Below are 17,230 nucleotides of genomic sequence, written 5' to 3' on the forward strand. Positions count from 1 at the left end.
AATTTTAAATAACTGCATACACGTTTATAAAATTCGTTGAAAGTAATTAAATAAATTTAAGTAATAAGAAAAGTTTTTCTGGTCTGTTAAAATTTACGATAGAATGAAAAGTTTTTTTATTCAAAAATCTTAAGCTTTTGTAAATGAAAATCTGAAATATATCTTTTAAAAAAAGATCAATTAAAATACAATAGATTAATTTTAATTATAATTGAAATAAAATAGACAAAGTTTGATATAAATGAATTTTATTTGCTATTTATTTGAAGTTCTTAAAGATGATTGGTTTTAAGGAACAAGAATTTCTTCGTTCAAAATTTCGAGGACGTTGGAATTTTCACAAAAAGAAAAAAAAAAAAGAAAAGCGTTACGTTTGCGGTATAACAGAACGGAACGGCGGAATAACGAAATGAGAATCTAGGAACATGGAACATGTGTAGGAATATGTATCCGGTCTGTGTGAGTTTCCCGTGCCCTCTCACCTTAATCTCACGTCTGTCAAACGGTCGTGAATATTCGGAAGGTGTGAGACTTGGGCAAGTGGGCACGCCGAGAAAATAGCATCACGAACATTCGCATGATGCCCTGACGTTCAAAATACATTACGACCGCCGATGCTCCGAATTATTCGCGGTAACGACAAGGAAACATTCGACGAAAAAGGGAGCGAATTGATCTTGGACGGTGTGCACAGCAATGGCCACGACAGAAGGAGTCACGATAGAGGAGCTGAAAATCGAGATCGAAAGGCTTTCACGGGAATTAGATTTAGCTTCTACGGAAAAGATACAGTCGGCTCAATACGGCCTCGCTTTACTCGAAGAGAAGTCCGCCTTGCAACAAAGATGCAACGATCTCGAGGCCCTCTACGAAAACACGAAACACGAGCTAGAAATCACGCAAGAGGTTAGTTCAATTACCTGTCGTATTTTGGTGCACGTGAATCGCTTAGTCACTTTATCGAAGGTTTTTGCAATAATTACTTTGCATTCGTAATTTTCGATTTTTTCTGACGTGTGTTTATTTTAAATGTGATCGCAATTATTGGATATTAATCACCGTGTATTCTAATAAGGCAATTAAATGTGCATTAATTGTAATAGAATTACTACTATATAATTAAAAAATAGTTTTTCACTTTTAAAATGGTATAGGTTGAATAAAATTTTATTTTTGCGAATAATTATTTCTTATGTTTTTCTAGGCTTTAGCAAAATTTCAAACAACTACAAAATTAACTACGAAAAGTGGTATAGAACAAGAGGAGACGCTTCTTAACGAAAGTGCCGCAAGAGAAACATCTCTTCAGACACAGATCATTGAATTAGAAAATGAAATCAAACAGGTACAGGTTCTTTTCGGAAGATACCGAAATGAAAATTTTACGTGTTTGTATGCTCGTCATTTGATATTTTTTATTTCAGTTGCGCCATGAACTGGAACGTGTGCAAGCAGAACGTGATCATGCATTACAAGAACGCGAAGAAGTTGGGAAAGATCATCAACAAGCAGAGACAGAGAGGAAATCCTTGCGTACCATGTTACGTGAATGTAGATTTCGGGAAGCTCGACTTCTTCAAGATTATTCAGAATTGGAAGACGAGAACATTTCATTACAGAAACAAGTATCTGGTTTAAGGTCCAGTCAGGTAGAATTTGAAGGTGCCAAACATGAAATAAGAAGATTGACAGAAGAAGTGGAACTTCTAAATAGTCAAGTGGAGGAATTGACAAATTTAAAAAAAATTGCTGAAAAACAAATGGAAGAAGCACTTGAATCTTTACAAGCTGAGCGTGAAGCAAAGTATGCTCTTAAAAAGGAGCTGGATCAAAGAATTAATAGTGAATCAATTTATAATCTTAGCAATCTTGCACTTTCAATTAGAGGAATTACAGAAGATCAAACAATATGTAGTGATGGAGAAGATGATTCCCCTGCATTACGTAGGATTGAAGCAGATTTAAAAACTCAAGAGCCAGGGACTTCTGCTACTGATAAACAAGTTGATTTATTCTCTGAGATTCATTTGAATGAATTGAAAAAATTAGAGAAACAATTAGAATTAGCAGAATCTGAGAAAGCTCATCTTACGCAAAATTTACGGGAGTCGCAATATGCAGTTGAAAAGAGTCAGAATGAATTACAGTCTTTTGTCGCGCGCATAGTACAACTAGCAGCTCATGTGCAGTCATTACACCATCTTCACTCCAAGTTACCTGAGAAACAAACTGAGGAAACAACATTAGATAAGTTGAACCAGGTATGTATATAAAATACATCGAGATAAATTTCATTTCCTTTAATGCTTCATATTTGATGTGTTATTGATTTTAGGCGATTATGCAGTATCACCAATGGAGTACTATGTCTGCACGTGAAGTGAATCAACTTCAAAAGGATTTGGCTGAATTGGAAAATGGTTTAACTATATCTGATTCAACTCAACAACTGCGTACAGAATTAACAAACCTTAGAAACAAGGTATATAATGTTTAACATTTTTTTTTCAGTTTTTATTTCATTTCTTCTAGTTCTATCTTTTTACTGTTGTTCATTTAATTTTTTTCTTTTTTGTATAATATCTTTTGTATTGTGAATATATAAACAGCAACATTGCGGCAAATATTATGAAGAATAGAAATGTAAGTCGGTAATTTAAATTTAAATTTTTATTGATAAAAAATTCGATATGTGTAAGTAACAACGATAAACTGTGACTCTGGCACAATGACAGTTAATGTTCAAAATTTAGACTTTGAATAGAAATTATGGCATTTCAGATCCCTGAGTCAGAGAAGAGCCTTCGAGAAAAGGTTGGAACGTGTGGTCCCTTTGACGTATTTACCAATTATTATAATAATAACTTGTCTTTTGGCTCCTTTAATGATCCGTACAAGTTGCTTTTCAATGTTCTAACAACTCATCGTCGTTTTTGATAATTTCATAATTTTAACTATATATATTCCTGTGGCTGCTGATAAATATATCACGTCTCGAATTTGTGAAAATTATCACAAGTTATATGTGTTTTCACAAGCGTGTTGACACATCAACATTTATCTGAATGTTCTTTTGTCGATTGCTCAAATAAATGTACGGATCTCAATCGCTATGCACTATGGCTTTAAAATAGAATGTGCTTAGGAAACAAAAACTCAACAGATACTCTCCTCTTCTTCGTTTCTACTTGCATCTAACGTAGCATGAGTCAGACTCACAGAGCCTGTTTGCACGATGTTCAAACAGACGTTTTATGTACAATCTTGTACAGTCTTGCAAAAATTATTTCAATTATCGAGTACTTCTCAATCCTTTTTTTATATTTGAAGTTTTGAAATTGATGTGCAGAGTATTTCTTTTTTTATCCGACGAACTACAAAACTAATCTCACTATCGTTACAAAGCTAATCTCAAAATAATAAAAAAGATTGTATCCTATCAAAAGCTTGGTTATAGTATTACAATAGATAAATATGTAATACAATATAAAATATATACATAGCAATTGATTCTTTATTATAAAATATGGAAGATTGACTATATTTTTTCTTTAGATAGTTAATATTGTAGATAATAATCCCTTAACATTTAATTTCTCATTTTCAAAGATTTCTATTAATATAAATTTGATATCGATGTATTATGTATTATAATTCATTACATCGCGAATTTAAGTATTTCCTCCCATTTATTTTTGTTCATGCTATATTCAATATTTGCTTTGTATGAGAGTATAAACTTATTATAATATGAAAGTGATTACAATTAAACTTTGTATAACATTTTTTCTTATTTTTATTGTAAATTATTTTTTTGCAGCTTGTTGGATAAAATAGGAGATGTTTTGTATATAAAAATGCAGCAAATGATAAAAGTAATATTATTTTTAAATTAAGATAAATCTAAAGATTATTTATTAATTTCAGCTTTTAGATACAGAACAGAGAAGCATACAACTCGAATCCGACATTTCTACTCTCTCAAAACTTGCAGTGGAAGCCGGTGGTTTTCTTGATTCTGCACAAAATGATTTGCAAAATATCTCTGATGAACTTGCTCAACTCTATCATCACGTGTGTACTGTTAATGGAGAAATTCCTTCACGAGTAGTCCTCGACCACGAGAAGATTGTTCCCGATAAGGAGGAAGAGAATGGAAAGATTGAATGGTGTCGGACTTTGTTTAAGACCGATATTCAAATTCAAGATTTAGAAAGTCTGAGTAAAGCGAAGGAAATCGCGAAACATATAGAAACCGCGATGGATCAAATAAAGCACCTCCGAAACGCCGTAGAGCATACGATTGAACTTTCCAAAGTTAAAGGAATGCAGTCGAATGTCTGCAATGTTTGCGAAGGTAACTTTGAGAAATTCTTTAATTTTTTCTTGTTTATTCAATTGACGCATAATTTATCGTTCGTTCGTTGCGAATCACAGGATCAGTGAATGAGAACAAGGCGGAAGTAGCAGATTTACAAGAACAAGTAATTAGATTGAAGGCCTTATTATCGGCTAAACGTGAACAAATCGCAACTTTGAGAACAGTGCTTAAATCAAATAAGAACACCGCGGAAGTAGCACTTACGAACCTGAAGGGCAAATATGAAAATGAGAAGAGTATCGTTAACGAAACTATGTTGAAACTGAGGAACGAGCTTAGAATGTTAAAGGAAAATGCTGCAACATTTTCAAGTAAGTTGATAATAAAATCTATTCAATTTGGTAACAATGTATACATTATGTTTAATATAAGTAATACTTAAGATGATACTTCAAAGTATAGTTAATCTATCCTTTTTTTTCTATTTTTTGTGTTATTAACATTTGTGTATTATATAACACATTAACGTAAAACTAATTAATAAAATTAATAAAATTATTATATTAATAAAAATTATATTAATAAAATTATTATCAGCATTCATGTACATTTTATTGCTTGTAATAAGTTGTACTACGATTGACTTTGCAATTGCATTAGGAGTTTGCTATCAACGATACTGTTTTATCGCTTAATATATAAATATAATAATTCTTTTAATATATTAATATATATCTCAATATGTAAATAATACTTATTAAAAAGTTGGCTCTACTTACTGAAAGATCATTAATATATTTCCTATGGTTTCAATATTTAAAAGTTTTAAATTCTACATATTTTTGCATTAATTTTTAGGAGTAATTTTTTTTTTTCATATAATGTATTATTTTCTAATTTTCTGTCATGCTTCTGATATTTTTGTCCATGGTGCTTCTTTGTATTTGGTGTTAATACCTGCTAACCACACTTCTCAGGTTTACGTGCGATGTTTGCCGCACGTTGCGAAGAATATGTGACACAAGTTGACGAGTTGCAACGTCAATTAGCCGCAGCGGAAGATGATAGAAAAACCTTGAACTCTCTGTTACGACTGGCCGTGCAGCAGAAGCTCGTTTTGACTATGAAATTGGAGGAATTAGAAGTCGATCGAGAATTACGGAATACTCGAAGACATGCCAGTAGTGCAAATGGACGAGGTAGAATGCGAATGTCGCAACAAACGAACCGTCCTCATTTAGGCAGAGATTTCTTCTAGAAAATAATGAAGATGTGGAGCAAGCTGTTCTGAGAAAAACGAGGATTTTAAATTTTTCAATTTTTTACTATTTATTGTCAAGTTATCTGCACTGTAATAGAAAAAAACATATACCTTTCGTGATTGCTTTTTATCGCAGTAGTAGAACAGTGATGAAACAAGCTAGAATTCTAAACATTTTTTTCATCAAGTAATTTAATATAGATATAAAATAAGACGCTAGACATATTATGTCTCGAGAATATTTTTACAAATTTTGACTCGATTTAATAAAATTGAGAAAACCAAAGATTGTTCTCGTTGCGAAGAACAGCTTTTTAAATATCCGTTACAAGGGACACGGAGCAGGACATTTGAGAAGCTTTGAAATGTTCATATGTACTTGTACCGATGTTGCTCCATATCGTAGGAAGTGATAGAAAACTCTGCCTTTTGTTACCAATATTGTTAGTAAAGATGTCTAACAAGCATAGAAAGCGTTTCTGTTGTGCAAAATTTTTTATTTCGTGCGACATTGTTGCAGAGTTACTAAAATATTCTATGCTTGGAGATTCATTTACGTAGAATCAAAAATGATTCTCGTGAGTAGCACGCTTATCGATATCTAGAATTGATTTTTCATCGATTGTCCTTTCTTTTTAAGGAGATGCGTTTTAATTGTAAATGTGTTTATTTTTACGTTTTATATTCCTTTTTTTTAGCTAGATTTATACTTTCCATTTTTTGGTATGATATTGAGTATTATTGTGTAATCGCATAGCAAATAATTCCGCATGGATGGTTTACATGGTTATATAGTAACTATGATGACCGTCACTGACTTTTTTGTATTAATGAGAATGCATGATAAAATGAACGTATACTGTTTTTAGGTAGACAAACGAAAGGAAAAACGAGAACTTTACATTGCATACCATAGAGACAATATTATTGTGCGCGACTGTAGCGTTTATAATCAAAGTAGAACGAGAAAAAAACATCGTAGACGTGTAGAATTGAGAAAAACAAATACAAAGTAGCAGAATAACAGAATTAGGGACTCATTCTTCAAGTAGATTCTCAGATTAACAACATGGTTTTGATCGAAACAGAGAAGTATTGTTTGATCGTATTTGCACGAAAACCGTTTTATTATATTTTGTTCTACACTTATTTCTCAATGTTTCTGATATAATGGCATTTTAGTTCTTTTTTGGAGTACATTATTATACGACAGTACTTTATGATTTTATTATTTTTATGAGAAAGAACTTTTTATAGTATTGTATAAAACTTGGCCTAAATAGGCTATAAATTTCGTGTAATTTGGCAGCTTTTTATTATTAGATTTATTAATGATATTATTGCATTCACTACAATTTTATTTAGTAATTTTAATCGTTGTTAATTTATATCTATTTATCTATTTTAACTGTATTCTTTTTAACGAGCAGCTATGCTATTTGATATTGATTAATGCGTAGTAATATTGGTTTTAAATATTTGACACAGCTATTGACGAATGAAATATAACATAAGTTGGCTGTATATTATTTATGAATATACATGCCAATCGTTACATTTCTTGAATTTTTGAATTCTTGAATTCCTCTTTGCACAATTTAATATTATTAGCGAAATTTTGCAAGTTACAAGTTACAAGTTACCAATGCTGATAAATTCTCTTGCATAACAGTAACAAGTTCTGTTATGGAACGAATCAAATTAAACTGCTTATGTGAAACTGTGAAATCATAAAAACTGTTTGTGCGACAGAAGTTTATAACTCACAACTTGTCACTTGTCATTTCACTAATATTATTTTAATTTACTTAATTTAATTATCAATTAGTAAATTATTGTGCCAGAGGATTTGTTGTAATACGTTTCATTATAGCTTTTGGGACATACGTATATATACATATATTTTTTTTTTCATTTCGTTCTGTCAAAGCAGAATGTTGCGAATGCAAAATAAATGAAAACGGAAAATATAGAAAACGCTGATTTGCGATGCAAACGAAATTTTCATTTTCGTAGAAGAGAAAAAGTATTTTATGGGCATCTAATGTCTGTGCGAGGTTTACCAGCGCCGATTAAATCGAAATTTTAATGAACCATCGAAGTGCGCGCGAGCGTGTGAGTGTGCATGTATTTTCGTAGAGATATAAGCATAATGTGCTTGATACATTATGCAGGATATTCAAATACGTTTACATTTACGTGCAATTTTACAATTTGCTCTTTTCATTTTTACCAAGATTCGTATGATTTGCAAGCTTTTAACATTTTTTGTGCTTCGATGTTAATTGAAACGGTGATATATATTTATTATACATACTCCGATATTTAACAAACTTATGCTTTTATTAGGATAATATTTATTTCGAATCATGGTGAAAATTTTTACATAAGGAGGTATATCCTGCATGTGTATGTAACATGTACGTTTATTGTGAACCGTCTTTAATCAAATTTGTTATTAGCATTATTAGTATTATTATCTTTATTATCTTTATTATTATTATCATTATTATTATTATTAACAATATTATAATTATATATTAATTATTGCGATATTGCTGTCAGCTTCGTCGCGTAATCCAGATGAGTACCTAAAGAGAATTTATCGATCGTTCATTGACTATCAATCAATTGATCAGTTGTCACTATTATTATATTTATACCGTATAGTTATTGTATTGCCTGTGTCTACGGTTTTTGACTAGTAACTAGAAAATCTTATTTATGTTTTTTTGGCCTCCCCCTCCCCCTAGTTAACATTAGCTAACAATCAATGGAATAAAATTTAAGCATTATGTTTTTTGTTTTACATTATTTTCCCAATTTTATTTTCATTACTATTACGCTCTATACGTTACCCTTTCAATTTCCTTATACAAACGTCCAAATGAATGTTATTGTATATGAATTATGTTTTCTTCACTTAAGACTGCACTTTTAAGTGGAAATTTCATACGATAGACACAGGTAATTCTAATTTATGTCCATAAACCGAGCCAGCCTCATGCCACCGTCCCTTCCCTTCCCTTCACGCCACTGCCAGGAACAAACCAGAAGAAATATTTTTTTGTTTCTCGGTTATTCTTACTGTTATCAGTTACTATATTCTCCTTCCAATTTCGTCCTTAACGTAAAGAAATTCGTCCTCGACTTTTCGCCTTGCCGTCCGCGCTATCCAAAGGCGATTCGAAATCGTTTCGAAGAGATATACCAATTCCAACAGTTTTCATTCGATGTTGTACAATAATTAACCCTTTGTGGAACAAATTATGTGTTACTATGTTTTATCGTGGAAGTTTTCATTCGCAGATTGTATAACAAAAAGCATTCAAAGTGTGTATATTCAAGTGTTCGAGCACTCTAAAGTATTTGAATGCTCACAAGCAGGGAAAAATATAAACATTTGCAGCCATGCATCCGATCAGTATATGCTTTAGTATTGCCCAAGTATTGGTTTTCTTTTTTTGAGAACTGAGTTCAAAGTTACAAGAGAAGTTTTATCATAAGAAATGAAAGAAATAGAGATGACACAGTATGTAATGTTTGACTACTTGAGTACCTAATTATCTTAATACTTACTTATATTCATACCCATATGTCCATGTACTTAAATATTCATGCACCCAAATATTCAAAGATCATCACGTATCTAATTATATGGATAGTTACGCACTTGAACAATTAAGTACCCAAGTATTGAAATATTGAAGTATCTGATTGACCATGTGACTAGATGTACAAACATCTATATATATTTAAGTGCTCAAACAGCTGAATATTCGATTGTTATAAGGAAATATTTCAAAAATACGAGATGTAGCTGATTGTAACACTAATAAAATCTCGGGATTGGCAAACAAACGCATTTTACATATTGATTATTTTGACGATTTTAAATAAGAAATGTTGTATCAGTAGTATAAATCTATAAATTTGGAATTATTGAGACGTATTAATAATTATATAAAATATTATATATATATATTTTCTTTTATTATATCAAATATACATATTATATAATTATTATATAAAAATGATACAACGTGTTGTTTTAAAGGAAACATTCCTCAAAGGGTTAAAATAATAAATTTTATATTACAATTCGAAATATAATTACTTCGATAATGATGCGTACACAGTTTCTCATGGAAGTATTCGTATACTTGCAGGAATTTTTTGTGAATGTATCACCTGTGTTGTATAAAATATTTAGTGATTTCATCAACACTGTTGTAATACCATGGTTACAAGACATTTCATGCAACTATATTTTGCAGATGTCACAAAATTATTTAAACAGTCAATTATCCATTATATTAATAAACCTCAGTATTCAGTTGAATCATCTTTAACCCATATTGTACGCTTTAGTCAGCTGTCTACTAATTTCTTAATTAACAATTTCACTAAATATATGTTCCCAATGAATATCTTGCGATTTATATACACCTTTTTAAATTGGTTTCAAATTCTATCAATATAATCGTGACAGTTGTATATCACTACAGTGTTAATGAAATTTTAAGATATTACGTATAACATTATACGCAATGTTCTTCCTTGATCTATGAACATAATTATACATAAAAGTTCTCCCAAGTCTTCATCAGCTTCACTTTCGTGAGCCACCGTGGATTCTTTCCGATAACGAAAGATGGAAAAAAAGATAAAAGGATGCGCAGGTTTTCTTCCGGAAAAAGAACAAACGAAATTCGGTCGCCAAAGCGCAAAGCTCTAAGTGACTTTTGCCAAAGACATTCTGTCCTTTCGGGGGGATTTTATTGTCCTTCACATACTTGACGTCCTTCGCAAAGTTCCTTCGTGTTATATTATATGTATCGGCAAAGCTCTTTGGTAGACGTTTCTCCCGTTGAAATTTCCAAAGAAGGAATCCGCAGGAACGTGTTCTTTTTCTCTGCAAATGTAGTTGGCTGAAGAAGAAGAAAAAGAAAAAGAAAAAAAAGAAAGAAGAAAATACGGTTGACCATATTGATGTTCGAAAAGAGAAGTTTATGAAAGATTTCAAAGCTCCTTTCGTCTATATGAAAAGAAAAATATAAACGTCTCTTCTCTATTTTCCACGATGGGTACGAGTCTCTTATTAAAACTAATACCGTTTGAAAAAAAAGGAAGGCATTATTTTATACATCGATGATAATGGTAGCAATTTACGAACGTTTTGCCGTTTCAATGATTTTTTTTTTTTTTTTATTAACTTTTGGATGACGAAAGCTGGATTAACTCTGATTTTATTTCACGTTTGTTATATTTTAAATTACAAGGCTATTTCTATTGGGACACTTGCCAATATTTAGAGAACTTAATATATAGCTTAAATATCTTCATTGATTTTAGATGCTAGTTAATGTTTAGTTAATATAACATTAATATTAATGCTAGTAGTAATTGTTAATTGGAAGTGGATGAAAATACTTGAATTAAATGATGTTAAGTGTGTTAGAATCATATAGCGATTGAAATGTGTATGTTTAATCATATTCTCTATAGAGAAATTTGTACGAGCAAATTTCAAATTTTTGGTAGTTTTGGCAGGAGATAGAGAAATTAACAGTAGAGATCCTCTATAATATAAATTACAATATAATATTAGTCTTTTGATCGAATTGTACCAAGTGTCCAAATACTTAATAGATCAATTCAATTTAATTATAATTTAATTTCACATATTGTTATCACATCTGTATGAACAATTTCGTACTTTTCATACTAAATTTGACGTACGGAGGGCCTTTTCAGTTTGTCACACAATTACATATTCGACGCCGGTGATTAATAATCCAGCTTCCATTAGACGAGATTTGAAAAGAAAATTCGTCCCGAACTCGCACCGAATGACTTCCAATAAACTTTCCGTCTATCCTTTCATCGAGCTTATACGGTTAAGGAGAAAGAAAAAAGAAAAAGACAAACGATCGAAATGATCGATATTGTTTAACGACAGAGCAAGAACAAGAATGGAAACGAAAGAATAAAAGAAGCCAAAAAGAAAAAAAAAAGAAGAAGTTAAAGTCGTTATATTTTTACATCTGTGAGAAAGTTGATCGAGAACAATTTGATATAAATTTAGAGAGAGAGAGAGAGAGAGAGAGAGTGAAAGAGAGAGAGAGAGAGAGAGAGAGAGAGTGAAAGAGAGAGAGAGAGAGAGAGAGAATGGAAGAAAAGTCCTGTAAAGAGGATTATTAAAGAACAATAAACATCGGAGTCTACCTGCCGGGCAGGGCAAACGAGAAAAAAAAAAAAAAAAAAGAAACGCGATATTGGAAATGAAACTGGCAGGCAGATTTGCTCAAGGCTTCCATAAAAGCTCTCGATTGCGTCCCATATTCTGGCTGACTTCCTGGCAGTGGTGTGTCCGTGTTTGGCTTAGATTGTATTAATATGAACGTTAGGATGTAAAATGTGAAAAAAAAAAACGCTCGAGTGCCGAGTAATACTATAGTCTGTAATGGCGTAGACTAAGTGATTTAACCGACTTGCGTAACTTGCGCTGGAATTATTGTCGACCAGAGAGAAAGAGAGAGAGAGTGAGAGCGTGAGAGAGAGAGAGAGAGAGAGAGAGAAAGCGAGCGCAAGAGAGAGATACACGGGATTAACCCTTTATATCTGGAATTAAGTATCACTATTATTTTTGCGTCATTAAATGATTTTCCACATATTGCAAATATAGGAAAAAAGAAAAGAAACTTTTTAGATAATCTAGTGTACACTTAGAGCCTTCTTTATGCGAACGTCTATTTATCGAACATCTTAATTCATTAAGAACCGATCAATAGTAGTTTATCATAGTGTTAACGATATCGAAATTCCTTTCAATTTTATATATATTTGTAGTGCCTGGCTAGGGATAAGATAAGATATTAAACGAATTTTTGGAATTCGATTTACATAACAATAATAAATATTAAAAAAGCAGACTCGGTAGTAAAAAATAATTGGAGAAATGAAACATTGCGTTTCAACGTAATATTGGCCCTTAATGAGTTAATATTCGAACGTTACATTGTCAGAGTAGAACGTTCGTTTCTGTTCTGGTAACATAATATTCAAATATTGAGGCATACGAAAAACGAACATTCACATAAGGGAGGAACTTCACTGTATTATGTTCAAGATGATGAAAACCAGGGAAACAAGTATAAACGTATAAATATCCTGCAATTACGCCATTTTCCAGCGATTCACAAATCAAATGTTCATTTTGCACGTCTTTTCGAGTACCACGAGGAGACGTTGTACTCACGTTTGAAGTGACATAAGGGTTTATATAAAGTGGTACCATCAGAATATAAAGGGTTAAGGATGGGTACGAGCTTTTACGTCTTCGAGGACGTTCGTGTGTTTCTTGCACCTTAACAGGGTCCACATTTAGTCAAAAAGAAAAAAAAAAAAAAAAAGAAAGAAAGAAAAAAAAGAAAAAAGTCGAGGAGATATCGATTTTTCATCCGTTCTTTTTCTACTGATTCCATTTGCCATCACTTCACGTTAGAGTGTCTTTCAATGGCGAAGAAATCGATTGTTCCGTTCGAATGGTATATCTCGAGAGTGGCATTCTCTTTGCGTTTTGAGGTTCTTTAAATATGGCAAAATCTTGACCATCAGAACGCCGACTAATGGTACGATTCGTTTTATGTTCTTTTGTAATATTCAAATTTTATATTGAAGTTTAAAAAATTTCTATAAACTTTTTATAAATTTCTACATATTAAAGAATAAGTTAATTTTGACCGCGTGATTATGGATTTTTATGCAAATCCATAGTCTCGAGAACATAATTAAATGTCCTATTACGCGGATAATTTATATATTTTTCATATTACGTGCATTTTCTGTAATTTTAATTTTGTAAAAATTAATTTTCTACAAATACGTGAAAATCCATAGTTTGATTATTACATTGAAATATGGAAATTGTTTCTTGAATAAGAACCACGTTTTGGTTTCGTATTAATCTGTATGAAATAAGTGAACATTCTTTCGTACAAAAAAATATTCAAGTATGTCACGATTAGTTCGAATAATTAACACTATAAGTAACAAATTAATTGAAATCGTTTTTTTTATCTTACTAATTTTAATTAAGAAACACGATTGCGTGATTAGTTGACTGTATTACTCTAATCAACATATTAAAGATCGGCAGTTCTAACGTTAATGTTCTACGTCGTCTTATAAAATTTTTGAACGAAGCAGTGAACCATTTCGATGCCAAAAATAATTCAGATATAATATACTAGAAATATTGATATCCAATTTTAGTAAAATCGCTAGCCTTAGGTATAGAACTATAACGACTGTATTCCCTAGAGAATAGATAGTGGCATATGTAGCTACTTTTATAGAGTTAGCCTACCAGTGAAATTAAAACAGTGATTCATAGCTAGAAGTTATAAAAATTTCTCGTTCCGTTAGCTTTGCTATATCTTTATAGAACAATGTTTATAAGTACGTATATATACCTCATGAAAATATGGTCTACGATTACTGAACTCGTCTTACGGTTAGATATTTCAGTGGCATCGTTATGGTTGACAAAGTCTTAAAAAGCAAACATTGAAAAATGATACAAGTCCGACGTTGAACTTGAAGTTATTTTTATAAGGATTTTTATTTCGACAAGAACATGATTCGAAATCAAACTCAATTGAATATCGCAGGGAGAGAACATCGTAAGTTGATTTTTGCTGACTTTTTCTTTTTCACTTGAATGTCACTTTGATCGACAGAATCTGATATGAAATAGAAAGGAATTTAAAATAGAGTTTTGAAATTTGAAACGGCGATTAAATTCGAAAATGAAATAAAAGAATAATTTTGGTAATATGGGATTAATTGACATCATTGATTAATTTTATGTGGGAAATAAAAATATATACATATATATATATATATATATATATAATTACAAATATTATTATTTTCAGGAGTAACTTTCATCTGTTAAGGATTTATAAAATATAAAATTACATGGCGTTGATGATCAATAATCACTGAAAATCACATGAACGTCATCGATCACAAAGCGCTGAAAATCACATAACGCTGAAGTAATATCTCAGCAATCGTGCCTAAACATTTTAATATTTCAAGACCAAAGAAGAAAAAAAAGAAAAAAAATACACGTTAGACGAAGAAGTAAAAAAATTAAACTTAAAACTGACACTTAAATAATCAAAAATATCAAAAGTTGACACGGAAGAATTAAATTTAAAAATTTCTCCTCTATACTTCGTGACATGCTTCTTTACAAGAAAAATTCAAAAAATTAAAAAAAAAGCGATTTATCATGTTCTCTCTCTGCCGTACATTCTACAACCTTGCTTCACAGTTACGTACATACATTCTTCGTCATTGACAGACATTTAGAACCAAAAAGAACACACCTTTTAGTCCGACGGCGTGCTCGTGCATGGACCCGAAGTCATTGTAAATAGTGTAAATGCACATTAGTGTAAAACGCTATCATAAAGACAAAAAAAAAAAGAAAAAAATAAGAGGAGAAGGAAGAAGAAGAAGAAGAAGAAGAAGAAGAAGAAGAAGAAGAGAAGAGGCCGGACGTTCTGCCGGAACGTCGAAGAATTTATCGAACGATTTATATTTCCGAACAACTTATGGTATATTTTCTCCGTAGACGTGTACGCGTACCTAGCGTTTTAAATGTAAGACGAACCTTGTGTAATCGTAGAACGGGATTCGATCGAGGATCGAACGACCCCGTAAAATTCGTAGTGAATTTGTGACTTTTTTCCCCTCCCCCCTCCTCCCAGTTCACCGCCCTCCCCCATTCTTCCATGTTTATTATTCTTATAATTACGAAGTTAATCAGACAGGAGTGTCAGTCGTGTTAATTAGACGATATCGATAGTAGTTATTAAGTAGATGTTCATCGATACTTATTTACCGTGGCGAGGAAACGTGTAACGACAGAATGTTCCAGGATTCCACGAGTTTCGTGGGCCACTGGTGTTTGAACGTTATTGAAACTATAAAGAACCGGGACATTACCCGCATTAGAGATTCTTTTTGTAACATAAAGTGAAATATAATCATTTGTAACACGAGATTACGTCTGTGTGCGATTATTTTTCCCCAGTGATTGATTTAACCGACTGGAGTTTAATTTCGCATCTTTTGGACTTGCGTAGTCCAAAGTTTTTATTGATTATTAATTGGGAGAAATCAAGAGAGATTCCTCTTAAATGCGGAATAAAATTGAGCGAATTGTTTCCAAAAATCCCTACTATTTTTCGACAACATACTCGTCCAATTGAAAGTAATGATGTTAAGAAGTAGCAATCAAGGGATTCTATGTACGTGTTAATCTCTTGCGCTGAAATGCCACGCACGTCGAGAATTTTTTGTTCCAAAATTTGTAATATTTTTCTCAGTTTTAAGTATATTTAAGTAAACCAAAATGAGGCAAAGCAAATAATAAATTTATTACTTTGCAATAATTTCTATCATTTCAGTGATATCGTACCGACGAGCTCAAAAGATAAAGAAAGCGACGGATTATTGTATACGAGTTCGGTCACTCGTTATGGTCCGCGAACCAGTTGCCAGCGCAAGGGATTAAGTGTAATTGTTTCTGATATATATATATATATATATATATATATATATATCGATACATGCGATTATTTAACATACACTTCGTCAGTTTTGACGACATTTGGATATCTTGAAGGAATCGGACTGAAAGTTGTCCGATATAAATTAATGTACGTAGCGTGTAATTAAGTACACATACCTATCTACGTAAGGAACAGATAGTGTGTTATTGGCCTGTTTGGTTCATTATTCCGTTTCAGTGATTTCCATCCAAACAGAGCTACGACTTCAGCTGCTTGCATTTAATAAGGCTCAGTAGCTGCTAATTAAATTTACACGTACTAAGCGCCGTTACGTTTAATTACAGTCTGGAGGATATTATGGATCCTCGTGCGCATCTCTCTCGTCGATGGGGAGGAACGAAGGCCGAGGAATGAACTGGACCGAATTTTCATTGGGACAATCGATACGACGGTGGTAACAACGTGTATTAAAACGGCGACCGTGACGTTCTGTTTTCAGATCGTGCACGGATATTCCAGAGGATTTTATCCTGTATAATTTCGCACGTTGCTGTCCGGTCAACAGTCGTCTGAAGTTAGTTACTAGGACATATGCGTATTATTACTTCGGCATACGCGGTTAACGATCTGTTAATTAAGATCGAATCGGATCGTTTCGATTTCTCGGAAGGAAATCAAAACAAGGATTTAATAACACGGTAATTATCGTAAGCAAGTGTGAAACATGTTAAAATGTTTCTGTAAGGTCATGAGATTTCGTCTTTTCGTTTAAATAATTTCATTTTTACAATCAGAACTCTATAGTTTATACGTTTTTTTCTTTTATTTCACATTGACATTTGAAAGATCTGTTTAAATCTCGTGTCGTATCACGGAATGCATATCTAGAGGATAAGAATTTCCCTCACGCGCAAGTCAAAATTTCATGATGTGAAACAGCTAGCTATTTAATGCTGTGTTAATTCAATCGTTTAAAGTAGAATTTACAATATAAGAATCATTTCAATATTAAATGTTTCAATAATTTGAAATAAAAATAAGCAGACACATTAGCAG

General features: G+C 32.0%; 1 protein-coding gene and 1 long non-coding RNA gene across 3 annotated transcripts; both read left to right on the forward strand.

The window, feature by feature from the left end:
- Positions 1–385: 385 nt before the first annotated feature.
- LOC122531013 (protein bicaudal D) lies at positions 386–8,377 on the forward strand. Of its 2 annotated transcripts, none has more exons than XM_043658538.1 (7): positions 386–906; positions 1,205–1,345; positions 1,425–2,261; positions 2,336–2,482; positions 3,928–4,357; positions 4,438–4,692; positions 4,919–5,031. In XM_043658538.1, exons 1-7 carry the CDS (start codon positions 697–699, stop codon positions 5,014–5,016), a joined length of 2,118 nt encoding a protein of 705 aa, XP_043514473.1. In that variant the 5' UTR covers positions 386–696; the 3' UTR covers positions 5,017–5,031. The 2 variants fall into 2 exon arrangements, with proteins under 2 accessions (XP_043514473.1, XP_043514472.1); XM_043658537.1 differs by lacking the exon at positions 4,919–5,031 and adding an exon at positions 5,299–8,377 and having other exon boundaries at positions 388–906.
- A 1,183-nt stretch (positions 8,378–9,560) lies between these two features.
- LOC122531019 lies at positions 9,561–15,661 on the forward strand. Its single transcript, XR_006307171.1, has 2 exons — positions 9,561–14,269; positions 14,525–15,661. It is a non-coding gene; the product is annotated as an uncharacterized LOC122531019 (long non-coding RNA).
- Positions 15,662–17,230: the final 1,569 nt, after the last annotated feature.

This window comes from Frieseomelitta varia, unplaced genomic scaffold (genome assembly GCF_011392965.1).
Source record: "Frieseomelitta varia isolate USP_RPSP 00005682 unplaced genomic scaffold, Fvar_1.2 scaffold_371, whole genome shotgun sequence".
Taxonomy (NCBI): Eukaryota; Metazoa; Arthropoda; class Insecta; order Hymenoptera; family Apidae; genus Frieseomelitta; species Frieseomelitta varia.